Here is a 27,889-nt window from a genome sequence, read left to right on the forward strand (position 1 = left end):
GCAATCAAATAAAATATTTTATTGTGCTTAAAAAGTCATAACAAAAGTAAAATGGTGCGCCCTGCACACCCTTTGATAGCTCTCATCTAAGGTAGCCCTGAGATAACAATTCTAAGAAAAAAGGGGCAAACTCATTGGTGTTTGTGGTGTTTGAGAACAACTGTATAAAAATACATTTATGTTGCAAGTAGTCTAATAAAGTAAAGTCTGAAATAAACAAATCCTTGAAATACTCCATTAAAAGGGGGTTTCACCTATGAGAAGTATCCACCCCATTCCCAGTTTCATTTTTTAAAACATGTTCAAAGTTGTGGGCGGTTGCCATCTAGGAAAACAAAACACTTGTTTTGAAAGCCAAAGAAATATTACATTTCACATTTAGAAGGTTTATAAGGTTAACTTATAATCTGGAGTATTACCTACTAGTTGTCTTCAATTCACCTGATCATAATCATTAACCACCTGCTGTTTTATAGTGTTTGAATAAGATAAATGGTGCCTCCTGTAGGCTCCCATTTATCTTCTTCAAGCCAGCAGTGTCCTTGCCAGTTAGTCGCACAGTTATTCAATACAGATGTATCGTGTATGGGCTATTGGATGCTTGGCACCTGGCAGATCAGGCGATTGGTGAATCACAGGTAATACTCCATATAATAGTTTATTAACCTTAAATACCTGCATATATTTGATTGCATGGTCCATCCCACCAGATCTGTGGTGGACACATTTAATTGGGAATAGAAATACTGATAATAATGGAGAAGAACACATTGCAGCACAGAAGTGCCATGTGTCTACTGCTGAAAAATAAATAGACTATAAACCCTCTCTGCTAGTCAAGAGAATTAAAATTCTAAAAGTCTAAAATTGTTGCTACATAGCAACACATGTGGTCTATTTAAAGTAAAGGGAACCATGGATTTAAGAACATGATTAGCATATTAACTATGGAGGAACCAGCCATACAATTGAATTAAAAGGGTTCTTGTCCCATTGAAATACTCAAAAGCAAATCTGCCAAGATGTGGGGCTGGAACGCTTTAAATAACCATTTTAAAAGTTAGCAGCCTACCTAGAACACCATCATGTAATAAATGTATCTTTCAGAGAGAGGCTGTTGTATGTCCAATTTGTGACAAAGCACTCAATATGTTTAAGCAATACATGAGTGAGCTGCACCAAAAAGTCCAAAAGTTGAACATATAGAGCCAGCAGATTAGCACATTGATAGGGTGGCGGTGGCAAGAATGAAATGTCTCTTAAAACCACTTTCTTGCAGTTCCTCTTAGAGGTGTTCAGCCAGGTGGCAGGCTGTCTTCTCTTTAGCCTGGTCTTGAGGACTGCAGTGCACATGATAACAATGAGAGCATACTCGAACAGACTGGGAATTATCAACATGAGGTAGAGAAGTTGTATAGCTGGAACAGCGGGAACAGAAAATCTGCATGGGGTGGGAAGTAATGGGGACAAACAGGATTATTTTCAATCATAATGGAAACAAAAATATTAAAAAACTACCTTAAAAAACAAACAACTACCTTTCCACAGCTACGACAGTGATGCCTCCTTCGTAAAAGTGTAAAAGGTGCACAGCAGCTCATGCACAGAGTACTAGCACTGTCTGGTACCCATTCTGGAGTCCCTAAAAAAAAGGAAAGAGAAAAGCAACACTGTAACCATGGATGATATTTAGTCTACATCAGTTAGCACAGACCTAGTTCTGGTGGTGGCAAGTATGGTATCAAGCGTAGGCCCTAAAATGATATTGCTTGGAAAGTTTGTACAGCAGTGCACCAGATTTATTCTACTTAGCAAGATGACAGGAAAGAGTGGAATGCCAGATATGCTCTGGACTTTATAAGATCCCTATTAAAACCCTTTGTGACATACCATCAGCTCCACTGATCTGCTGTTCCTGGTTCTGGCAAAGTAAACAATCGGGTAAACTGAAAGAATTTTCAGGTCTTCCTAAGAAAAAAAAAAAAAAAAAAAGGAAACATGGCTCAATGTTGTGCTGTTACTCTGAGAAGCTTTAATTTTTGAAAATATTACTACAGAATTCAAAGAAAGATATATGGTCTCCAAAATTCAGTGATTATGTATTTGCCTTAAAACATAATTTGCCATGAACTTTAAAGAACCAGTAAACTCCAAGCTGTATTTCAAGCAAATAGTTAATCTTTATTTGTAAAACATTTTTATCAGGCCTGAGACAATGCATAAAATGGTACAGCATACATAGCAGTAAATATAATAAAAAGTAAAAGGTTAATGATCACAAAACTAATTCAAACTATATAAAGCGGTTTAGAGAGCCTGTACTATATAAAAATAATGCACATTAAAGTGGAAAGTGAATTGATGGCTCAAACCAGTGTTAAAATATATAACAGGGTGGAAGTAAAGGAAGGGGTAGCAAGATAAGATGGGGAAAGAAAAAAGCATCCACAGCTACGCTAGAAAAGACTGCGGTGTGAGTGATATGAGGGCATATCAAAAACTGAAAGAGTAGTAGTTTCTGAAAAAGGCTGAGTTAATTCAAATAACGCTCGAAGGCTCCCATACCCTACCGAAGAAATTATTTAGGGTACGCCAAATCTGGCTAACCACAGAAGTAATGATCAGGACTGCAGTGTATTTTCAGTTGTTGTGACTTGGCAATTATTGAAGTTTAACAAACCAGACATTAATTTAGTAGTCTGGTCCTGCCCACGTGGGCATAGGGAAAAGAATATGGTTTGGATTGTCAGAACTTATACTTGAGTAACATGTAATGAGGTTAACAAATTTGTTTCAGAATATTTTATACCTTGGGGGAGAAGGAAATAATGGTAAATTTGAGAGAGACAGCATAATATTTATTAAGGTTGGAACGTTGAAGGTTTGTTTAAATAGTCTTCTGGCAGCAATTTACAGTCTAATACTATGTCGCTTTTTGGCCCATATAAACTAAAAGATGGGAGTAACTGCAGAGACCTCAAAATATTTTTGGAACATTTTATAGTTAGTCTTTGGGAGTCAACACAATAAAGATGACTCTCTTATTTTTGATTCAGTCATAAGATGAAACAATTCGTTTCATTTATTCAGGTCAGATTTTATTACTTCTCTCAGATGGGTAGTTCACTTTATATAATAAGCTATATTGACTGTTTAAAAATACTCCACAGGTATTTAATTTTGTGTCTTTTTTTACTGCTTGAAATTGAAATAGTTTTTCAATTGGGCTTTGGATACCAGGGATATCAAATACTTCTCATTTGTCAGTGGTCATCTTATAACCCAGCATACATCCCAACTGTTCCTCAAATCTGGACTGTCCCACCATCCAGATCAGGACAACTTTTTCCCAATCGATGGGAAAGTTGGTAAATATTGCTTTTCACTGCTGCTTTACAAGGCAGAGCAGCAGTGAACGGGTGACATGCATATGGCAATGAAGGTGCTTGGAAGGGAAGGGGGAAGAGATAACAGGGCAGCTTACCACTTTGAAAACTCTACATAGGCCACAGAGATGTTGACATGTCCCACTGCGACGTGGCTATGCCCCAACCGTAGCATGGACCAGTCCTAAGGGCGCATGCTCAAATGTTGGACGGTATGGCCCAATAGGGTCCTTATACGTTTGGATTTCTTTAAAAACATTAAAGAGGTTTTGTTATAGTCAGTAGGAAATCATTCTTAAAGGGTGGAAAAGGGGAAATCTCTGCCTAGTATTGTGTGTAATGCCAAAGGAGAGAAATGAGAATTAGTTTTTGGAGATCGTTGCTGTGGGATTGGAATAGAAGGCAGAAGGATTTCAGAAAGTTGTTGGATAAAAGCAGAAACCATCTTACGGGAATGATAGTAGCTTACTTTCTGTATCCTCCGGTTGCCTGGAGCTCACAACATCAAATACAGTTTTCAGAATGACACGCAAGTCACTTGCAAAGTTAGTCTGCAGTTGGTCAGCAACACCTGCAAAGCATAAACATTAGTCAGCCTGGGGCCATGGCTGCAAGCAGGTCTCAGGCAATATTAGAGCAGGACTCACCAGCGATGCATACAAAGAGACGGTGCAGCATATCGCTGTCACTCCGGTACCGGGATCGCACATCTTGTAACTTTGAACTCCTAAATGAAGTGAACAGAATGAACACACCAGCGTTCATTTTAGAGTAATTACTTAGTCTAAAAGTGAATTTGAATATTAAAGAGGCGCTCTCTAAATAAGATAGATATACATACACAGATGCAAAAGAAGGTTACATTATGGAAGTAGAGTTGACTCCCACATTAAGTTTACTCTAAAAGGTAGTTCAAACCCCACAAAAAGTACTAATACAAGGAAGGTTAAAATTATATCCAAGGACTGCTTGACTGGTCAAACTGGTTACTAAATTTGTTTTTAAATATGCATATTTACATTATATGCACTACTAAAGTTCAAACAGTTCTGGAAGCTTCAAAGTCTAATGAATTTGCCAATAAATGCATAAATGCATAAATGCAAAGTAATTACACTTTTTCCCTCTTTTATCAATGGCTAACATGGTCAGCCCTTTTTAAAAATTAGCTAAATTTGTAATAGTGTCTAACACTTATTTCAGCAGTACAATTACCTTTTTATTTTAAAATTTGTTTGCCTGGTCACAGAAATTCAATTAAAATAGCGCAAAAACAACCAACCACCAATGAAGCCAAAACAGAAGAGGCCCAAGATATACATGAGTTAGACAAGGCCAAAGTTCAACATGGGGATGGAGGGAGGGATACATATTATGAAGAAGCATTAAATTACTTGAGTAGATGACTGTCACATCAAGCAATGCACATAGCAGTAGAAATGCTGGCCCAACACAATGTTGTATCACAGCCGATATCAAACAACCACAACCCCAGAAAAGAGACATATACTACCAAAACTATCGGATAATTATAGGGGCTATTGACAGGAGCCAAGGGGCTGAGTGTTAAGATCTCATCCATTGTAGCCCATGAGTACGAAGCCAAACTGGACATTGGCCCAGCTGCCCACCACATCACTGCCTCTCCACAAAACTCAATAGGAGGAAACTGAGTGAGGGCACTATTCTGGGCCCATTTAGATTGCCACCACAAACATACCCACTTCTATTGGAAAAAGTTTGCTACATGCCCATTTACCTAATAGCGCATCTGACATGCATATTGTGGAGTATTTCTCTTGGCCTGCCTGTGCCCTTCTTTGATTTCACAGCCTGGTTTAGGTAGTGTTCTTCATCTTCAGAGCCAGTTGATACATTTCCACCCTGGCTACTTGATGTGCCCTGGACACATGGATACAAATTGAAGTCTGCACCACATACTGCAGTGTTAGATGCATTAGTACATTCTTGTGGAGAGTTTGCAGCAGTTGTGTTTTGGGAGCTCTGAGCACAAGTTTCTGAGGGCTCAAGATGTAGTGTTTGTCCATCATAGGGTAAGGAATTGGTATCAGTAGAGGCAGGCAGACACGATGACAGGTGTACAGAAGAGTCTTCAGAGGAAGCCGAGCACAGGGCTCTCTCAAGGGAAAATAGCTCATTTTTGGTCAGTACGCAGAGGAGTTCCCTGGAAAAAAAAAACAACAAAAAAACAGATCATCATCAGCATTTATATTGTGTCAGTATATTCTACAGCACTTTATGATTGGAAGAAGGCATTAACAGACAGAAATAAGCATGCCCTACTCACAATCTACATATTGTATATTGATCCAGTCAGGTTGCAATGGGAAAAAAAAGTGCTTAGAGGAGCTATGTGATCTACTTACACAACAATGCTAGTTTGGAGGGTTGTTGGAGTATAGAAGAATAAGTGCACGTTTTGCAGGTGCTGTGTAGAACAGTGTTTCCCAAATCCAGTTCTCAGTGAGCACGAATAGTGCATGTTTTCCAGATCACATGTAACCCAATTAGTATTGCCTGTGGATCTTTTATAATCAGCGATGAATACACCTGTGCAAGGAGATATGGAAAAGATGCACTGTATGTGCTCCCCGAGGACTGGATTTGTGAAACAATGGTGTAGAGGGTTGGGAACCAGGTAGAATAGTCTATGGAGCATATGACAGACTTGCCTAGATATGGGAGTTTTCCAGGAGTGTTAGAAGGCTTGGGGTAAGTCTTGTTGTATATGGGAGGGAATTCCACAGAGTAGATACATCCTGAAAAAAAGCCCTGTAACCAGGAGCAAGTAATGACTGTGGATTAGAGGAGATACTTTTGAAAGTTTATTTGACCGGCACTTCTTTCCTTAGCATTAGTCATCGATAAATGCTGGTAATTAACATCTCATTATGCTTAGACAGCAGGTTGAAGATGTAATATCTGTTGCACTTCTGTCTCCTGTATCGAAGTAGTGAGCCACAAACCAATCCAAAACCCACCATGTGTTATTTGGACAATAATAAACAGGGCAGTAACCACCTAACACACACAGGATAAACTGCTGAATTGCAAAGACAACAATTAATCGATCATTAAAATTTGTCCATTTTCAATCACCTTATTTTTTTCAGCAAGCCATGAAACGGACTGAAAAGTTCACACATCTCTTCTGGTCTTTTCTCCAAGTTTAATGGTCCATCAGGAAAAATGAGCAGCCCACTGTAAGAGAACATCATTATAGGTCACTTACAAGGCAACACAAGTAGCATGGCGGCACAGTGGTTCGCAGAGCAGTGTCACAACAATGCTGTCATGAGTGGGATACAGGAGTTTTTACGTTCTCAGCGGTTTCTTCCCACACTCAAAACACATACTGGTAGGTTAATTGGACAAAATGAAGTGTGTGTGTGTGTGTTAGGGAATTTTGAATGTAAGCTCCAGTCATCCAGGACCTTACGTGAATGATTACATCTCTTCTGTACAGTGCTGCATAATATGACTGGCATTATATAAAACATACAATATTCATTTTGAATGTTTTATCATATTAATCAAATAATTATCTGGAGTGAGGCTAGAAGATACTAAATGTTTCAATCCAGTACACAGTCATCCAAAGTCACTCATATACCAAGTTCTACAACTAAACAGGAGGGCAGGCACCAACTAAAGTTGGAAGAGACTTGCAAGTGTTGCCAACATCCTGGAGCTAGATAAGCTTTAGATTACAAGCTACAGTATGCACCCACCTTATAATTGCCAAGCGTGGGATGGAAATCATCAGCTCTGGCTCATAGTCATCAATCATTTCTTGTGTAAGGTAGCCTCGTTGCAAAGCTCTGTTACAAAAATCAAACAGAAATGTAATCTCTTAAAACGTTATAAGTTACAGTAGCCCTACCACCCTTATCGCCTACACATAGAGATAGTATATGCATTAGCAGCACATGGAGATCTACTTTGTGTCTCTAATGATCTAAATAGCCTTATAAATTAAGGAATTGTATTTTAAACCCCCACAAAAATGAAGCTATATGTAAACCAGATTCTTTAAATAATAATAATAATATGTATCCACTACTAAAGCTTTTAAGCTGTGGACATTCCCACCACATGAGAGGTTGATGGTAAATTCAAAAATCAATTAGATGCCAAAAAGACATGGTATCTGTATAAGTAGTAGAGGACATTATGGGACGGGGGTACAAATTGACAACCTGATATAATCCTTTGTTCACTGGTGTTTGTTTTGGCAGAAAAAAAAAAAAAAAAAAAAAAAGGTACATTCTTGATGCATCATAATTAAGGACAGCCTTTCCAGATGAACAAGACCACAGATTTGAGACAATCACATCTGCAATTCCCAACACCTTTTTTGCACCAGGTCCAGGAGCCTCATTTAGAGGAAACTCAAGTCATGCCTAATTTACACTAGAGAATGTTCCAGTGGTGGTTTTACTAGACGTTTTCCAGAGTGCCACTGAGGAAATATTACTGTATAGTGGTTCAAAAAAAAAAAAAAAAAAAAAAGTCCAATCATCAAATATCTAGATCCTTATGCAGAAACAATGCTCTCATGTGGCCCAACTCATTACACATGATACCAAGTGGATATTGTTATACATTAATATCATGGCAGCCAGACCTGCCTTTTCAGCCTTCATGCAGTTTTACTAATCCTAAATTTCTTCCCTAAGAAAAAAAAAATGTAGTCAAGGAGCTTATGTCTCCATAAATATATTTTTTAGAATATAGAATTATAATGCATCAAATGAATAAATGTAATTGTTGGGATACAGCTTTTTAAGCAGCTAAAACAAACCACCTGTACATGTTCACCTGTGGCTTTTTGCCAGATCCCTCACTATATATCCATCCTTTTATATTTAGGCAGGATCATGTACCCCGGTACTTGAAGCTTAGAATAGTGTATGTAAATTGACAACTATAGCTTTTGTCATTCAATTGCAAGGTTTCTAAGGTTTATGGGTTTATTATATTGCCTGAAGATATACCAAAACAATCCCCAGTAAGAGCCAACAATTCTCATGTAAAACAATGCAATTAAAAACATGACAGTTATACAATTATAGCAAGGTTTGCATACACGTGAAGATTTTCCTAATAAAAAGTAGAAAGCCCAAAAAAAAAAAAAAAAAAAAAAAAAAAGCCATTTATTTTTGGATTTTTTAATAGATCTGCTCTCCAATCAGATGCACTTTAGAATCATTGGGAGTTGCAAGTTCTGGGGGTTTGTTTGCCAAGTGTGGGCTAGAGTCTAGCCGCTAGACACAGTAATATGGCTAGTTATGCAATCACACAGAAAAAGAAAAGTTTTGTAAGACAAGATTTAACAAAATAAAAAAAAAAAAAAAAAGTATAATTTTAGAGGCAGAGAAGGCGAGTTACCTATTTAGCAATAGGGAACGTGCGTTCATTTTTTTTTTCCCGCCAGCAACAGTGTTTTACATGTCCTCAGATGTTGGAAGCCAGTAGTCAGCCTATACTTTCAGTGTGGGGTGGGGTAAATAATTTCTGGGCAATTTTTGTAAAAAGTAAGCCACAATCCACACAAAAAGGTGGGCACATGTAATAGACAATTCTGACTGTTGTCCTCTCATTCATCATTAAAGATTTAGATTCATGCATTTCTGGGTCAGAGCTGCAGATGGAGTTTGTGGGAGTTCACACATTTCGTGAATAAGCATCTACGTTTGCATAGGATATACACAAAAAAAAAACAAAAAAAAAAAACATCAGGCAAAAAGGAGAGTAATTCAAGATACAGAATAGGAATGAACAGTTTATATTAGAAATTCAATAAATAGATTGTTCTTCCTGAAAATGATAAATCTGCATCACCTATAGCTTAAATATTCTTATTTTCAAAACCAGAGAAATGCAACATGAAGAAAAAAAAAACCCTCACAAAAACATCAATTTACTGCACTGAGCATTTTTCCATTCATTTATGTCCCCATAGTAATGCATTATCTATTAAAATGAATTGGGAAATCTCAGCAAGAGTAATTTTTGGAAATTTTCTAAATCACCAGACAGGGTCCTTTCTACCCTATGTCCTGTCTTTTCACCTGGTATGACCCAAAGGTCTGTCTTATGTCAAATCTTCTCAAAGTTACATGCCTGGAATTCATACCAGTATCTATGCCAGCTGTAATTGCTAGTTCAGAACTATCCATGTATGTGTTATACTCAATTGTATTCATGTATCAGTTATAATAATCTGGTTTATCATATCTGTAAAAGGATTGACTGGTACTCTGGAATCTGTGGCACCCCCACAGTGATTTCTTAACTCCTATTTATGCCATAATTACAACAGTATAAAAGTGAGCTCAGATGGGTCTACATTAACCTGGAATGTTTTCATTTGACCACACCTTCATCAATAAGCTCATTTTAAAAATGATATCTAAATGGATGCCAGACTGACTGGGTATGTAGCCATTTACTTTACCATATTGGGCACATTAAATATTTACTTTTTACTCTAGCACAATATAAGCAAAGAGTGTTCCCTCTATGACATGAGTTTAACCCTTTAAATAAACAGCTTAATAGAATTACACTACAAGTTAATAAATCGGTTTGGTGTGTGCGTGATGCAACAGTGGGCCCATCTAAACATAATTTAAAGTGCCATTTTAATCTTAATAAATGCCTTAAGATAATCTACATCTTTCAAAACAGTTCCATTTAGGTGGATAAAGCAGGTCAGGAACATATGTAGATTGGATCACGATGGCAGCATCAAGCTTTCTTTTTGTTTATCCTCAACAGTAATCATTATGGGCAGAGTTCTTTGGAAGCATTTTAACCAGTTTTGCAAGCTTTACCTCTATTGTCAAGTCATCCGACCAAGTAACATAACTCAACTTGGAGGAAGTTGCAGTGTCATTGGGCTCCCTTTTACCAAACATATTGGATTAGAAGAATTTAGGCAAAGGGGTGTGGAACATCAACCCGCCATATATAGAATTTTACAAAAACAATCAAGGGATACACTTTACTTTTCACAAAACACTATGGGCTATTGCCTTTGAATCACCACTCTACAGTTTAGAGGACAGATGCTCACAAATGCATGGAATAATAAAAGTGTACATAGAGCTTTGACAACTAAACAAAGCAAGCAGAATAATTTATAGGGTATATTTTTGGGGGTGCACATTGTGTGAAATTATACACAGAATTCTGAAATCACCCAATACACACAGACTGACTGACAATAAATAGATGGAAATTGGACTGGTCAATAACTGTAGAATTACTTCCAAGTCTTTATCACTTTTACAATGAAATTAATATCACTGTCCTTCCAACACATGCAATGAATGAGAAAAGTACACACTTAATATAAGTATTAATATTTAAAGTTAATGAAGACTTAACTGGGCATATTCAATTAGCCTTCCCATCTGCGATTACACATGGCTGCGCATTTAAATTGACACCACGGTACTGCAACATAGCAGATCTCCCTTCGCAACCTTATGGGGTGTGCACGGAAATCTGTGATGTTGTGGCATCGGGACCCTTGCAGCCACGTGTAATCGCGGACGGCAAAGGTAACTGAATATGCCCCAATGAGATTTTTAAAGGACCATATGCAAATGCAAGTTCACGGAGATAAGTGGTCATGAAAATGCAACTGTTAATGCTAGATCTCACTTGAGGAAAAAAGGTTTTGTTTGATTTTTTTAAGTAGGCACTCACCTGGAAACAGTCTCACAGAAGAGTACTGCAACTTCTTGTTGCTCATAAATTTCTTCTGGAGTCTTCACACTGGCAACCAGTGACATATACCTACCGCAAATTTGTATACAATTATTCAGCATTTCAATAAACGGTGAGAGATGTACAAGACAGAAAAACATCTCAGGCACAGAATAATTAACTTTGAATAGACTATCAAATAATGCCATGCTGCTAGCCTGCTCTGGGGGAGGTAGGCAACGAAGGCTAACAAATAAATAATCCCAAATAGCATTTAAATTTGTCATTTGTGGATCGCACTTGGCTGCACACTGAGCCCTGTACAACTGTGCCTGGAGCAGTGTAATATCTGTTCTTGACAGCTCCCAGTGCAGGTTACAGGTTTGGGGGGCAGAAAATAAGTTAAAAAAAAAAAAAAAAGTCAAATCGCCCTTCTCTACCTTTAGACAAAGGCCGCTCCATAGTTTATTTTAGGTCCCAAAGTTACAAGAACCTGTTCATCAGCAGCTTAAATTATAGAAAAAATAACTGAGTTCAAGGGAAAAAATTAAAATAAAAAGGGTGGGGGGATTGGAGTGGATGTTATACATGAAAATGAAAGTCCTACATATGTGGGACATCTGTACCTCACATTACTCTTGGGTACTAAAGCAGGAGCAAGACATATATGCTTAAGTAAGAGTATTCAGCCCACTTAACTTTAATACAAAAAAAATGAAGTTCCAGGATTGGAGCTCCATTTTAGAGTCATGCAATCATTTTCACTGTACATGAGATTATGCCTATCCCATAGGTCCACTACTTGATTGACACACCTTTGGAATCTTTTATAGTCAGCAGTCTTCATCAGTAAGTTTCTAAATTGAGCACTTTGTCCATTCCTCCTTGAAGAATTGTTTAAGCAGGGTTAAGTTTGTTGGAAAAAGGTAATGGACAAGTTGGGGGGCGGTATTGCCACAAATTCCTCCCCCCCCCCCCAAAAAAAAAGAAAATAGTTGAGTGGCTTAAAGCCACCCAGTGTTGCTCTTGCAGTGTGCTTTAGATCACTGTCCGCTTTAAAGAAACATCCTATGTATAGATCGTAACAAGTCTTTACTGTTGAAAAGCTTCCCCATGACAAGATGCACCCGCGACACTTCAGGAGGAGGTGTACAGTATTTGATCTGTGCCATAAACGCCTCTTAGTATACAGGCCAAAAAGTTCCTCTTTAGTCTCATCACAGAACTTTCTAACCACATCTCTGCAGTATCTTCTAAAGAGGATTAGGTTTTTTTTAACCAGAGCTCGTTCCTTATTGCCCTCCCATGAAGGGCTTTCTGTGGAATGGCTTGTACATTGTTGAACAATGTATGTAATCTTTCATTAAAGCCATGGACTTCAGTAGCGCATTCAATGACACAGTTACCAGAGAAACTACATTGAGGCTAAAAGCCTCACTCGTCTGGAAACTAGGTCTAGGAGTGATGCCTTATTTAAACAGTGACTGTAGTTTCATACTACTTCTACTTCTGTACAGTGAACTGCAGAGAGCTCTGAGGAATGTTGAAACCCTTTGCAATGGTCTTGTACACTTCCTCGTGTTTGTACTTTTTTTTCCTATCATCTAACTTGTTTGGAATGCTTTCTCGCTTAGTTACGTAAAAAACAAAAACCAGAACAAAACCAAGAGGACGACCATAAATTCCTTATAAACAGCAAAACAGAGTTCTCAATAAGGAGACCTGCTTATTGAGAAGGTCCATACCTCGGCAACCCAGAAAAGACAAATATCCTACTAAAAGCCACGCGTACAGTAGGCTCATCTACACTTACAGATGTCAGGTCGTTTGATTATTGCTTAATTTTTTCTTTGTGAAACATCTTCCATAACTACAAGGAGTATAAATCATTTAGGTGGAATAATTTGTGGCATTGAGGCACTAAAACTTTAAATATTTTTGAGATTATAATTTTGGCGTTTTCGTGGTGGGGTGCTTTATTACAGTTCTAGTTTTGGGTTAAATTGGCCTTTAAAAATTAAGAAGAGTTTGAATTTCTACTCTACAATTTGAGCTATACAGTGTTTGTTTTTGATGGGGGACTACTGTCAGTATGATATGGGCTCCAGCTATCCCCCTTCCCCCTGTAAAAGAGGCCACTTGTTTTGCTTTATAAGAAACATCCATTTTTGTATATACACAAACCTTTATTCAATAGGGCCATCTACTATTTTTTTGTACAAAATGGCAAGGGAGTGGACTGTGTTACTACAAATACCAAGTTTAATTAAAGTTCATGTTCCAAAAAGCTACCTCAGTTTACATACAAAAAGGTTCCCTTTAACATGAAAAGTATTTCTATAATTTGAGTAGTTTTACAGTAGTTATTGGAAGCAGCAAATTCACTGAAACCCACTGTACTGGTCTACACAGAAAACACAAATCCACAATCATCAGCAGAGGATATAAACACAGCTTAATATCTGCCAAGGCCATTCCATAATTCCCTCCCCCGACTGCCAGGTAACCAGCAGCAGACTAACCAATCTCCCCGATGACTGCAGTCTCTCTCTACACTGTCTTCCCCTCCTGGCTTGGTTTGGGTTAAGCCCTAATGGGCCAGAAACAAAAGCATATCATTTATTTATATAGCGCCACTAATTCCGCAGCGCTGTACAGAGAACTCACATCAGTCCCTGCCCCAATAGTCTAAATTACCTAACAGACAGACTAGGGTCAACTTGATAGCAGCCAATTAACCTACTGGTTTATTTTTGGAGTGTGGGGGAAAACCAGAGCACCTGGAGAGCATACAAACCCCACAAAGATAAAGCAATGGTCAGGATTTGACTTATGACCGCAGTGGTGTGAGGCTGAAGTGCTAACCACTAAGCCACAGTGATCCCCCACTAGCGTATTTATAGGAAACAGATGTAAGTGGAGTTAACAAAAGTTTTAGATTTTTTAGGCAATACTGGATTATTCATTTATAGACATTAGTGGAATATTCATTTATAAAAAATGTTCTAAATAAAAAGAAAAACTTAATTTCCAGACTTGTCATGAGTTCAGCATTACATACTAATTTGGAGATGATTATTTATACAGTACCTACACAGTAAGTCAATTCTGGCATTCTGGAAGGCCAATCCCACTTTCTGATCATACACCAGATCAAATAAACACATTAAAAACATAAAATCTGAATGCAGAGATGTTGTGGATGTGCGCTTGTTAGAATTAGAAACAACAACTGGGCACATTTTTGTTTCTCCTCCATTCCCTTTTTATGACAGATGAATGAAGGAGAGACGGTTGCTCTTCGAGATGAAGTGTGGTACTGAAGTAAACCTCTTGTGGAGATAGACAACTTTTTTGTTCAGTATTCCATATACATAAAGCAAAGGACAAAACAATATAAAACAAGAGGACAGCAGCATTATCAGATACACACCTTAGCTCAAACTCTGCACACAGGTTGTCATACTCCAACAGTGCCACGTGGACAGTTTCTGGATATATGCCGGGATCCTCAAGGCTTTGATCTCTAAGCACTCTCCGCAAATTTTCCAGGCCACGCAGTAGCTTTTGTGCCAAGGGTCGCAGTAAAATACCATCTGCCTCCTCCACTTCAACATATGTGCCACCTAACATAAGCTTGACAATCATGCAGAATATTTAAAATCTAAGAAATAAAAAGGTTTAGGGTGCTTAGGTTTTGTCATTTGTTCTACACAGCCATACCTCTGCAGCAAACAAGAGGTGAGTGGTCATAGTATCATTCACAATATCATCAGGGAATTTGAGGCGATAGTCTCTCTGCCTCCTTTTAGTAGGTACACATTGTTCCAGAATCTGCTCCAGTATAGTCAGCATGCGGTCCTGCAGACAAAAAAAAATAAATAACAGAAGATAAGTTGACTCAGAAGTTTTGGGAATAATGTGCCCTCAAGTTAAGTAGTCACACATCTGCCTTGACATAGGTTTTGTGCAATGCTGGGAGAAACCTTATCGGCAGGCGCGGTCACTTCTGAGTCAGTAAATATGGATTTAGAATGATCCCATGTAAATGGTGAAGCCCTGAATCTCCATTGCAGGAGCTGTCACTTTTCATTTACATGTCACATACTGCCATATTGATATACGATCAACTCCTACTCTCTTAAAACATCCTGCTATTTATACTAAATAGGGGCACCAGACCCCCACTGCTAACTGAAACATGCCCTTGAGACCTCTGTGCTGGCAGACTAAATTCATACATAGCTCACAATATAGCTCTATCATAGAGCTGGAGACTGCCTGTAATTGTAAATTACACTGCTGGAGCTCTCTTCAGCGATTGGTAGTTGATTTAGCATATAATCAGAGTGTGACTGGATCACTGATAAATAACTGATGGTATAAATTTATTTAAAGGAAATAGTGCAGGGCACTTAGTTATATAATTGCACATGCACTTATTTTTGATATTGTGTATATTTTGAGATAGGAAATTGTTATTTCTGAGACCAGGGTAGAAAATTAGTTTTTCTGTTTTAACCTTTCTAAAAGAAATGCCTTATTTCTGATGTATATATCAGATACAATGAGCCTTTGTGGATGGAGGTCTTTTGTGTATTGGGATGCGTTTAGTATGGAAGTGTCATCGTTTGGGGTTTGTAAGGTTGCTAGTGGAAACCTCCAATTAGGCATATGGGGAGGAAGTCAGTTAGCAATTCCTGCTTTCAAAGTTTTGTGATGAAGTGTCAAATACCTGCTCTGGCCGAAGGCCCAGCAGGGGGTCGTTACTGTGTGGCCTTTTGTCAGAGTGTTCAAACCTTTCTGAACACTGTAAACAGCATGTGATGTAGGACATCACAGCATCTCTAGAATTTCATAGATAAGAGTAAATATTGACTTTAAATATTGGCTTTGCAATGCATGTAAATCCATGTTTGTGTGAACACATAGCTTACGGATTCTAAAAATAGCCTGTGTCCAAACTGTATAAAAGGCACTGGCTTGTATTGAAAAGTTGTTCCTCTTGTTTAATCTGACCTGATCACTGGTACCGCCAACCAGTGAGACAGCAAATAATCACTTGCTTCAAAGACCTGTTAGGAATACAGCAATATTGAAGATGTTTTCAGTGACCTGCAGATTAGACCCTAAATCTAATCCGTTCTCCGGCTCTTTCTGACGTTGGACCCAGCTTTTCCAGTACCAACGCTCTGCTATCCTGCAGCCCTGGTCAGTGTGATAGGCCAGGGGGAATCCATCCACAGCAACCCTGATGTATAGAAAGAGGTCAGGAGTACCAGCCCAGTAACAGGGGACACTCGCAGAGTCAGTTACCCAGAAGAAACCCGGTACTGGATGCCAGTAAGGAGTCCAGTAGTGGCAGCATTTGTAAGCACCTCCTACTGCAGCAAGCGAGCGCATTTGGGATAACAAAAGGGAACGGTGGCAAAGTAAATCCAGTCAGTTCCCAGCAGCAACAGACAGGGTGGCATAGGCTGTCCATCCTTTCATACTAAGTTTGCCTGATTTTCAAATGTGCCTCAACTTGAGAGGGACAAGCTGTGCAAATCATTTCTAAGAAGCATCACATGACTTTTAGTGCACACATTTCTCCTGCCCGAACAGAGTAGCCGGCTGTTTATTTAATAGCAACACGATCTGCTGCTAGGTGCAGTGAGCAATCATCCTCTCCAGATATATGGATGTGTAAGACTTTGCATCATCTAGTTTACATATCATATACAAGAGCTTTATTACCTGGCTGTTGTGCAACTGGCTGAGCAGCACCAAATAATTTTGTGGATCCTTCTGCACATCCAGGCATTGTAACTCATGCACAACTGCGCTCACCTCCTCATCAATGTAAAAGAACTTTGCAAGCAAACGTGGATCAGACTTCTGTGAAGAAAAGGGGGGGGTTGTGGTTTAATCTCAGAATTCATATTGCAACATAAAACTAGAACTCACAAGGTGGACATTATGTTAAATTTAAAGGCAAAGTAAACTAGAAGAAATATACTAAGTGGTCACAGTCTGCCAGTCAATGTAACACATCCACGTTATGGTGAACAGCTGTCCACCATAACAGCCCACTGTGTTTACAGCAGGAAGGTTTAATGGACTAGATAAATCCAAGGGGGGACTCAATAACACACTCTTTATCCTTATAAGTTACATCTGCAAGAAAGTTTTGCCTAGGCCAGAGGGAGGCAACCTGCAGCTCTCCAGGTGTTGTGAAACTACAAATTCCAGCATGCCTTGCCACCTATCTGCTGGTTATCTACTGGCAAAGCACGCTGGGACTTGTAGTTTCACAACACCTGGAGAGCTGCAGGTTGCCTCCCTCTGGCCTAGGGAGACTGGGTTTGAAGACAATTAAAACATAAGGAAAGGCTTTGAGGTTTAAAATACATGCATGTAGGTCATTAAAAAAAAATGTAATGTTTTTCATGGGGATAGTTAGATATCTATATCTAAATTTTCTATTCCCTTGAAAAACAATAAGTGAAGGCTCACGCAGTAATATGGAAAGATTTACATTAAAGGAGGTTAATAGTAAAGCATACTTGTGACTTTGAAAGCATCACCTCTGGGATCTCCCAGAGGGTAGGTCAGGGGACAAGTGCATCACCCTGGCCGCGCCCCCTGCTATGAAATACTGAAATTCACAGCACTGTGTAGCAAGGGGCGGGGCTTGATGACACAAAACGTGCCATTAAGCTCTGCCTCCACCAAGACCCAGGAGGATGCATACTCTTCCAGGAAACTCCAGGAAATTCTGTGAAGTAGGCAAGTATACAATAGTTATGTTACAGCTTAATTTATGCCTCATGGTTTTGTTTTAACATTGTTACATGTATATAAAATTTTACTTTTCTTATCCTAGTTTGCTTACTGCCCGATTCCTGTTCTGCATGCAATTTTCAGATGTTTTCCTACGCTGTACAACACCACTTTTCTTTATGTCATTTTCAGAAGCTATTATCCAGCTCTGCGTCCATCACTTAGAATAAAGTATCATCGCTTATTTCATGCTCTGCCAGTGTTACCTGCTTCCTCCCTGCTAACCTACTGCAACAGTTACCAATGGCCTCTTACGCGTATGTGGGTACACACACACAGTTTAAAGAACTATGGACTTTCTAGTTTTATTAAACTTTATTTAAGAACACAAAAACAGAACGGTATTAAAAATGTTTCAAGTGTCAGGCTTGGTTGTTACAATGCTACATTTAAGGCAGGTAATTGTTTAACAATAACCATGATTAAGTTGGTTATTTTTCAAAATAAGTCACGGTGTGACTGAAGACTTCCTCAAAGTGTCAGCTTCGGAATCATATCAGGGTAGTTAATAGTTATACGAGATATAATTCTAGTTTAATCATTTGTAGACAGAGCAAATGGTGTGGTTTTAATTAAAACATTCACACCCACACATCACACATGCTTAAGTGAGTGTTGTCATTTTAACTATATGCAACTTTTCTTTAAATACTAAAGACTTGGTGGAAGGGCGGGGGGCAAAGTTTTTAGTTAATCATAAGGGCACCACCATAACCCACCACGCGCAAACTGCTTTTTCAAATCCCATCCATCACCCCCTTCCCCAAGGGAAAACCAGATGAGTAAGCTATTTTTCTTTGAAGTCGGAAAAAGCTTACAACATGGGGTTGGGTGGAAACTTGTGCATGGCTTTGGTCATGTAGTTACAACACCGTGCACCAAGCGATACAGCACCGAACAAGCTTGATGGCTCAGGGATGCTGAAGCACTGGGGTTGGAATGTGATGTAGGAACTTGCTTCCCAGGGCTGGGTGTAGGTGTCACTTAACGAGTACCAAGAAGTCAAATGTTTTGCTGTCTAAATAAATATTCCTACATGTTTCATGTGCGGCTATTAATACTGTAGTTTCTCAATGGTTTCAGTAACATAACTTTTCAATGCAGCAAAATAGTGTGTTACATTATTGACAATTAGCTGATAGTGATCAGTATAGTTTAGGAATAAGCTATACAGATTATATAGTAGACTGCGTGTACACAGATTTCAAATCAATGAAGTTGCAAGTGACCTATTAACTTGATGGTTCCTTTGTATAACATTGATCACAGGATTACTTTTCAAGACAGGATATGAAGGTAAAAATCAATTAAACAAGCAAACCAGGGTTTAAAACACACGAACGCAAAACAAAATTCATGAATCAGTCTCTTGGCCAGCAGGAACAGCAGGAACAGGACGTTGCAGAAATCAGTATCATGTTTCACAGCTTTAGGGCTAGGTGTTCATATTTTCAGATGCACGTCACAGTGAATATGCCATATGATCCTGTGTACGCAAGTTTTATTCCCCCCCATTGAAAGCTTAATTACAGTATGTCACTTGCTGCACGTTGTTGCAACTACAGAACCACCATGGACATTCTAGACCAGCACAGCTATTGGTTCTGTCTGGGCCGATTCCACCTGTAAGCTCCCATCAACCAATAGCATAAGCCCCTTCTAGCTGTGGATACAGCCTGCTCACCCTTGTTCTCTCTTTGAAACGGTAGATTGCATGGTGGTGTCCTTATTACTTATTATGTGTCATTTTAGGTATATCTATCTACAGATATCTATGTTTTAGGTACTTAATATTATGAACAGTATTACTTTGTGCTCTCATATTTTATATATTCTTACTATGTCTGATCCGTTGTAACAAAACAAATAAATAATTAAACATGTGTAACATCTTACAGTGTTTTCTGATTTCATACATTTAAGTGATAACAAAAAACAACCATTCACCAGGGCAGCAAAGTGATACTGGCCTGGAGCAGTAAGCCTCAAGTTACCACTTTGCCAGATCAGTCTCCATAGCTGTGATTACAGAACCGGTATTGCAATGCTACAAGCAGGGCCGCCGAGAGGGGGGGGGGGGGGGGGAGCGTGCCCTCGCTGCTAATTTAATTTTTTTTTTTTTTTTCTCTTTTGCGACATTTTTATTTTTTTTATTTTTTTTTTCCGCGGGGGGGTCTTGGGTTTCTTGGGAGCTGGAAGACAAAAACCACCAAAAAAACCCCCCAATACTCACGTGATCGCGCGGCGCCGTGTCCCTCCTCTCCTCCATTCACACTGACTGCCGGGCGTGACGTCATCAAGTCACGCCTGTCAGTCAGTGCAGTGAGGAGCGCCGCAGCCAGCATGAAGAAAGAAGACAGAAGAGGAGACAAAAGAGCAGAAAAGAAAGAAGTTGACAAAAGGTAAGTAAAGAAACGGAGAGGCAAGGGGAGGAAAACAGAGAGGGACAGTACTATAAAGAAAGGGGAGAGAAGAACAGAGGAGGAAAAAAAGTGGGAGAGAGGAACAAAGTAAAAAAGAAGGGGGAAAAGCAGCATGGAGGGCGCAGTGTGAGCATAAGGGGGTACAGTGTAGTTGTGAAGAAGGGGCACAGTATTGTGTGTGTGATGGCACAGGGGGCTTGTTGCAATGTAGTGTGTGAGGTAGGTGGCGGCTAATTAATGGGCGCTATTTTGTCTGTAGGGTGATGGTGAGGCAATTTAATAGTGGGGACTATTAATTTAAGATGGGGTGGTTTGGGGGCTATTGAATCTTGGGGTGAGTTTAGGGAGAATGAGGTCTATTTATTAAAGGTGACTATGAATTTATTAATGGCAGTGATGGTTGCAGGAAATAGGTATTGCTGGGGCTGTTTGCAGGAAGGGAAATAGGTTTATTTATTAAATGTGAATAGTATTATTTTAATGTTGGGGCTGGAGGAAGGCGTAATTATTAATCGTGGGTGCTATTGATTTAACGCCGGGGCTGGCTGTAATTTTCTAAATGTAGCCATTTATTTTTTTCAAAATAGGTCCTTCAACATTTCTGGATCCGGACAAGCCACAACTAAAGAAAGCAGCAGCCACAGGTGGAGAAAGTGAGAAGAACAGGTAGGAGAGAGCAGCACAGTGTGTGAAATGTTGTGATTCTAGTAGGGACAATACCAATTTTTGGTGAATGTTGTGCCCAATGTAAGGTGTAGGCCAAGACTGAACTGTTTGTGTACACACTGCATTGTTTGTATACTACCCTGTGGTGGTAGATGTCCTGAAAGTCAGGAGTGCTTGAACATATGTGACGCTGCGGCGAATTGAGAGCCTAGTGGTTTTGATGTTAGCCACGCCCCAATGGCACGTTTCCCACGCCCTCAAATGCATGACCACACCTCCCAAAAATTTTGCACCGTCGTTTGGCTAGCCACGCCCCTACATTTTTTTGTGCCGCAAAAATTTTTTGGGGCTTACTTGACTATGAGGGGGGGCCCCATGAATTTGTTGTACCCGGGCCCTGAATTCTTCTTGGCAGCCCTGGCTACAAGTAATAACAGTAAATATATTTAAGACAAAGTATTAAGGAGTTCAATAGACTTCTCCATGCACTATTGCTAGCAGTAATCCTTAGCATATATGGGGCGATCAGTCTTCTTTATCAATGCACCTGTTGATAAATGTGCCCTTTTGCCCTGGATAAAAATGATTGCATGTACTTTAGTAGACTACACTAAGAAAAATGATTCCTGGTTCAAATTTCCTCATTCTGCATTGAGTGTGATGTACCGCACAAAATAGACATATACGCTTGTGAAAGTTAGATTTTAAACAGATATAAAAATTATACATTTTTGATGATTGTTGTGAACATAGAGAACCAAGTTATTTATAAGGGTTCATCATCATCATCACTTATTTATATAGCGCCACTAATTCCGCAGCGCTGTACGGAGAACTCACTCACATCAGTCCCTGCCCCACTGGAGCTTACAGTTTAAATTCTCTAATATAGACACACACTCACACAGACAGACACTAGGGTCAATTTTGATAGCAGCCAATTAATCTACTAGTATGTTTTTGGAGTGTGGGAGGAAACCGGAGCACCCGGAGGAAACCCACACAAACACAGGGAGAACATACAAACTCCACACAGATAAGGCCATGGTCGGGAATCGAACTCATGACCCCAGCGCTGTGAGGCAGAAGTGCCAACCACTAGGCCACTGTGATGGGTTAACCCATCACATAATTGTGGGGAATAAGACCTAAATCATAAGTGTAGTATAAATATGGTATATCAAATGAATCCATTGATAAGTTGAGCTACTAAAGTGTAAAATGTGAAGCCAGAAAGTCTGTTGTGTGTGTATACGGTGGATCTGCACATCCCAGTGTTAGAAGATAGTAGTGTCACTTGTAGCAGCTTCAAAGGCCCCTGCAGCAAGATATATCCTGGCCTAGGATGGAGTTTACACACCTGAATAGACTTTTAGGAAACGCTCAGCATGGTGTCTGGCTCAAAAAGACCATGTGCTAACTTGGCTATATTTTATATAGACAAGAATAATTCAGTTTTAAAATATGCCACTTAAAATCAATAAAAAGTAGTGATCAACCACATACTCCTCAATAGCATGATGAAGGGCAGCTCATATGTCAAATTAAGATTCTGCCACACAGAGAAGTTGAGGAAATGAGTATAAGCTCAACTGATTCCGTGTATCTAGGCCTGTTTGGTATCAATAGATGAGTAAATTTATAAGGGATCTATTAATAATAAAATTGGGTCTGTGACGAATCACAGAAAAGTTAGGTCACATAGTAGAATTGGGTAGTAAATCAGGCAACATGCAAAAGGCTGATTGAAAAAAGTGTCACAGACCACAACCCCTGAGGTAGGGACAGGTGTGGAAGTGTCTTTAAAAGCCGAGACCAGTTCCAACAAATTATCAGTCTTTTAGGAAAATCAATCCAAGTTGATAAGGTGTCCATCTTCCAAGTCAATTTCCAGTGGCACAGATTATACAACTCATGTAAGCTATACTGTGAATATAATCCCTTTTATTTTAAACTGTTTTGCTTGTGCATGTTATGTCAATTGTTTATTGCTTTTTTCATATATATATATATATATATATATATATATATATATATATATATATATATATATATATATATATATATATTTGAATGCCCTGTACCTTTGTATATTAAATCTATAATTTAATAAGTGGCATCCTTTATACTTTAACAAATCAATTAGCCTGTTAAGAAGAACATAGCTCAACCAAATTAACCCTTTGAATGCCGGTGTGCGTTTTGTGGATACATTTGACTAACAAGCCTAGTTTGTGCTTGCATTTACATTTGTGTAACAGTCTGGAGGTATGACAAGTTAACCCTTTGATTGCTGGTGTGGGTTTTGCTAACCTGTGGGTAGCCAGAAGCCTTATGTGCCAGGGTTGGACAGTATGTCGGGTCCTATTGCCCATATTCAATAGGGGTGGCAACCCTGATGTGTGTGTGTGTGTGGGGGGTGGGGGGGGTGGGTTAACACGCTGTTGTGGGGCAATTCAGCAGGTCTATAACCAGTGTGATAGGTAGAGAGAGACTGGGCTGAAATCTTGTTTATACAATAAGTTATTTATAAGTGATTCAGTCACAATCTACAGATACACATTTTTCCTTGGACCAAAATATTTAAGTTATTAATTTGATACAGACAGTGGAAGCTGGGACAACAGGTGAAGTATTACAGGATGACACAAACAATTTAAGCCAGCACTGATGTGTCCCTTTAAAAGGCAAAACAAAAACAAAATTTAAACCAAAAGCACAATAAAAACCACACTTGAAAAGTGAAAATATTCTGAGCAGAGCAATGGGCTCCATTACAGATAAGCATTTGTGAGCATTTGCCTTGTTAGGGGACATGTGAAACTAAAGTATAAAGGCCAGGATGAAAAAGAAGCCATAGCCCTAATCAGTAGAGTGCAAAGTTTGTCAAAGTACAAGATAGAAATGCGTTTTGGCTAAAACATGGACTTCTGCCCTCTGTATGTGAAATCTTTATTCCTGTGCCAATTTATCTGGTTTACACACAGTAGAGTCAGTAGACATAAGAATGTGCATACTTTAAAGTTGTAACAAAGCTGAAGATGACTTCTTTTACAATAGTTGCTCCCATGCCCACTAGCTTTTTTATAATGTTCCAATGTTTTATCCCAACTCCCTGCGGATAGAGTTAGAAGAGAAATTCTCTTTTAGGAGCAGAAGAGTAATTAGAACACATTGCTTAAGAAACAATGATATGCTTCTCCCATAAGACAATCCAAAATTATGCACCCCTCGCAGACATTACTGTTTTGAAGTGCAGGTGTATACACTGTCTCCAAAGACAGCTGCATTTGGCCCTGCATTTATGTAAAAAAAAAAAAATTACTGATACTTTTGTGATAAAAAAATAAAATAAAGAGCTTTCATATTGATAGTATGCTGGAACTGTATCTCTGCATACAAGAGAAAGTAAATTGATATAAGGAAGGGAGGACAAACATTTAAGTGCTAGTGAAACGATCAAGATTAGTGGTAGAACCCAAGATAAAAAAAAATTATATAGGGTATCTAAATAGGAATTATAGGTTATTCTTTAGTACTTCTTAACATGCATGGAAAACTTTAGAAAACCACCCGAGAAATAGCATGGGATCAAGCTATTGATCTTTATAACATGCAACCTCTGCTGCCACATTGTTTACAGTGATGTTAACAGTTTAGAGGTTGCTGCAATAAAATTATGTCCATTTAGGGCATAGAGGTAAAAAGGACTTGATCCGTCTCAATTTGTATTAGTCTTGGGGGGGGGGGGGGGGGGGGGGTAATATTTACTAAATTGTATTTAAAAAAAAAGTGGAGATGTTGCCTATAGCAACTAGATTCTAGTTCTCATTTATTGTGTACATTCTACAAAATGACAGCTAGAATCTGATTGGTTGCTGTAGGCAACATCTCCACTTTTTCAAACCCACAGTTTAGTAAATACACCCCTTGGGGCACTGCTTGAGAAACCCCTTCAAGGATGGAGTAATGTTCATCATCATTTATTTATATAGCGCCACTGATTCCGCAGCGCTGTACAGAGAACTCATTCACTTCAGTCCCTGCCCCATTGAAGCTTACAGTCTAAATTCCCTAACATAGACACACACACACACACACAGAGACACACACACAGAGACAGAGACTAGGGTCAATTTTTATAGCAGCCAATTAACCTACCAGTATGTTTTTGGAGTGTGGGAGGAAACCGGAGCACCCGGAGGAAACCCACGCAAACACAGGGAGAACATACAAACTCCAAACAGATAAGGCCATGGTCCGGAATGGAACTCATGACCCCAGTGCTGTAAGGCAGAAGTGCTAACCACTTAGCCACCGTGCTGCCCATTATGTTAATGTATAGGTCAGTGATGGCTGACCTGTGACACCCCAGGTGTTGTGAAACTACAAGCCCCAGCATGATTTGCCAGTAGATAACTAGCTGATAGCTGGCAGAGCATGCTGGGACTTGTAGTTTCACAACACCTGGAGTGTCACAGGTTAGCCATCACTGGTATAGGTGTTTAGATGCAATTTTAGGGAACAGTAATTTGAAATTTCCATCACTCTACCTAACATTAAGATCAGTTTTAAAAACTTAACTGATGCAGAATGAATAAGTATTTTCATGCTGGGAAGTTAGGGTGTAAAAATGCATTATAACTTGAAAATTGATACTGGATGTGTTCCCAAAAAGTGAGTGTTGCACCTGACCTACTGGAACTTTGTATTTCTGGAATGGCAACAAGTCATCCAGTACTATGGAATAGTACTCTAACTCCCTTCAAACAGTATGGTTTGGTGCCAATACTCAGGTATCAGTGGGTTTTCCCAATAGAGGAAACCACAACCAAAGACAGCTTCATGGGTGAACCAAGTAGAGGAGATGCGTTGCTCCAAATGCTTTATCATGTGGCAGAGAGTTCAGTAAAAATGTAAAAGAAAATTAAAATGAGAATGGAATTCACCAAGCAGCAGAATATTAACATTGGATTATAGCAAACAAAAGGAGACTAGGATTGTACATTCACCCATGAGCATAGTTAGATTTACAGTATTAAGTAAATATTTGATTTAACTTATGCTCTTTCAAGCATGTTTGAATAACATAAAAATGTCACACAGCTGAGTTATGTTTGCTTTTAAAGTATAAAAGCCATCAATATCAGTGTTTTGTCAGCTTTCAGATACAAGCATCAGAATGTCAGTAACTAATATGGAGTAGGGTGAAGTGGCCACAGACATGGACACAAAACAAGCCCAAATGTCAAGCCATGGGATTTCCCACCTCTGCCCAAAACAAGTAGTAACATTGCAGATTCAAAATAAAGGATACTTTATAGTTAGCAATTTTAACTTTGAGTTTTCCTACCACTCTACATAGGTTAACTCTAGTTAAAGAAATACTCTTATGGCCCATGGGGAAGCATCATTTAAAGCACCAACATTTTATACAATCAGGACACATGTTAAAGCCACTTTACTAATGGAGTACACTATATAGAAACATTTCACATTTAAACACATGCTACAAACTGAAAGAACTGGGGGCATGAGACATTCTTAGTGCAGATATTTCACACCTGCGTGATGTGGTTAATCTAAACAAAGGAAGATTGGCAGGGTGCATGCTTGCTGAGCCATCACTATTATTCTTCTCCCTGCATAGTCCACAAGGGATGGGTGCATTTCCACACAACTTAAGATGCCTTGAACAGGTTTATCAAGTACTATTATAAACACATTAACACTTCCTACTCCATAACATTATATATTAACAGGCCTCTTACCCTACCATTTCCAAAGTAGTATGGTTAATGTCAAAGTAAAAGTATACTCCAAAAAGTAATTACCAGATGGTTTCATAAGCATGGCAAAGATAGATAGATATATATATGTAATACAGCAACCAGAAAGAACAGAGAAACTGCTGACTGAGCGGAGCTCTATTTGGCTGTAACAGTGTGTACAATGAGCTTCCTACCTTTGGTCTGTTTAGCCACTTTCTCAGCACAGAAGAGAACATGGTACCGCTGTATGCTCCAGCCCGCTGCTAAGTGTATGAAGGTGTTCCCTTCCTTGTGCACTGCTATACTCCCTCACCTGTTTAAACAATGACAGGCGTGCATACGTCACGCCGACCTGAGAACTATAGAACTGCGATCCTGTGCGATGCGCTGTTCCCAGGCAGCGGGCGGGGTTTAATTGGCAGTCCCCAGGACGGGGCGTGGCCGGCCTGTCTAGGCAGAGTTACCTGCAGTAAGTTACATCACACTGTTCCCACACACCGCACAACGCGTTCTGTGACTTACATTCCAGTGTTTGTGATTCATTCTCCAGTTTCATTTTTGTTATTCCGACTTAGATATTTAGAGATCTGTCACACAGAAATACTGTACAAACCATAATAATTAAAAATGAATGGTTAGAAATACTCTACATATATAAATGTCGCCCTATGATATCATACGATAGTCCTACGTCAAGTCTGACCACTTTTTTATGCTTACCTTTTTTATTATTGCCTTTTTATATTTACTTTTTGTAAATGTTTCGTCATTGTACCTGCTGATATGCTTACCCCTTTCCCACTAAGTCCAGTGTCCTTTTTTTCTTCATTGCAGAGAGCACAGGTAACTAACATTCAATGTACACCCTGTATTTGCCCGCCAGAGGCTGGGGCATAATAAGAACAATTTTTTTTTTAAATTATTTTATTTTCATCAACAACATGTCCTATTATACAGAAACAAAATGGGAAGCAGTTCATACATACACTGATATCTTAACTCACGATTCACACAGAGCCTTACACGAATGGGAAACCCAGGGCTGCCCAGATAGTTTGTGTGGTGTAAGTCATTGTGG

The 27,889-nt window shown here is 39.1% G+C and overlaps 1 protein-coding gene across 2 annotated transcripts; it reads right to left on the reverse strand.

The window, feature by feature from the left end:
- On the reverse strand, positions 1–27,172 carry LOC142152484 (lateral signaling target protein 2 homolog). Of its 2 annotated transcripts, XM_075209167.1 has the most exons (13): positions 27,006–27,170; positions 16,866–17,006; positions 14,850–14,987; positions 14,560–14,762; positions 11,127–11,216; positions 7,139–7,228; positions 6,507–6,608; positions 5,146–5,571; positions 4,034–4,113; positions 3,856–3,957; positions 1,891–1,968; positions 1,539–1,642; positions 1–1,441 (listed from the first exon to the last, which is right to left on the reverse strand). In XM_075209167.1, exons 1-13 carry the CDS (start codon positions 27,045–27,047, stop codon positions 1,286–1,288), a joined length of 1,752 nt encoding a protein of 583 aa, XP_075065268.1. In that variant the 5' UTR covers positions 27,048–27,170; the 3' UTR covers positions 1–1,285. The 2 variants fall into 2 exon arrangements, with proteins under 2 accessions (XP_075065268.1, XP_075065269.1); XM_075209168.1 differs by lacking the exons at positions 1–1,441; positions 1,539–1,642 and having other exon boundaries at positions 3,837–3,957; positions 27,006–27,172.
- Between the last annotated feature and the right edge of the window lie 717 nt (positions 27,173–27,889).

Source organism: Mixophyes fleayi, chromosome 4 (assembly GCF_038048845.1).
Source record: "Mixophyes fleayi isolate aMixFle1 chromosome 4, aMixFle1.hap1, whole genome shotgun sequence".
In the NCBI taxonomy this organism is placed as follows: Eukaryota; Metazoa; Chordata; class Amphibia; order Anura; family Limnodynastidae; genus Mixophyes; species Mixophyes fleayi.

What these genes read in the sequence shown, in the direction of transcription:
- LOC142152484 (XM_075209167.1), bottom strand. Translation starts at nt 27,047, where the DNA reads ATGTTCTCTTCTGTGCTGAGAAAGTGGCTAAACAGACCAAAG. An exon ending in GCAACCGGAGGATACAGAAA is followed by an intron (nt 1,969 to 3,855) that starts GTAAGCTACTAT and finishes TTTTTTTCTTAG; the next exon opens with GAAGACCTGAAAATTCTTTC. An exon ending in ACTGTCGTAGCTGTGGAAAG is followed by an intron (nt 1,442 to 1,538) that starts GTAGTTGTTTGT and finishes CACCCCATGCAG; the next exon opens with ATTTTCTGTTCCCGCTGTTC.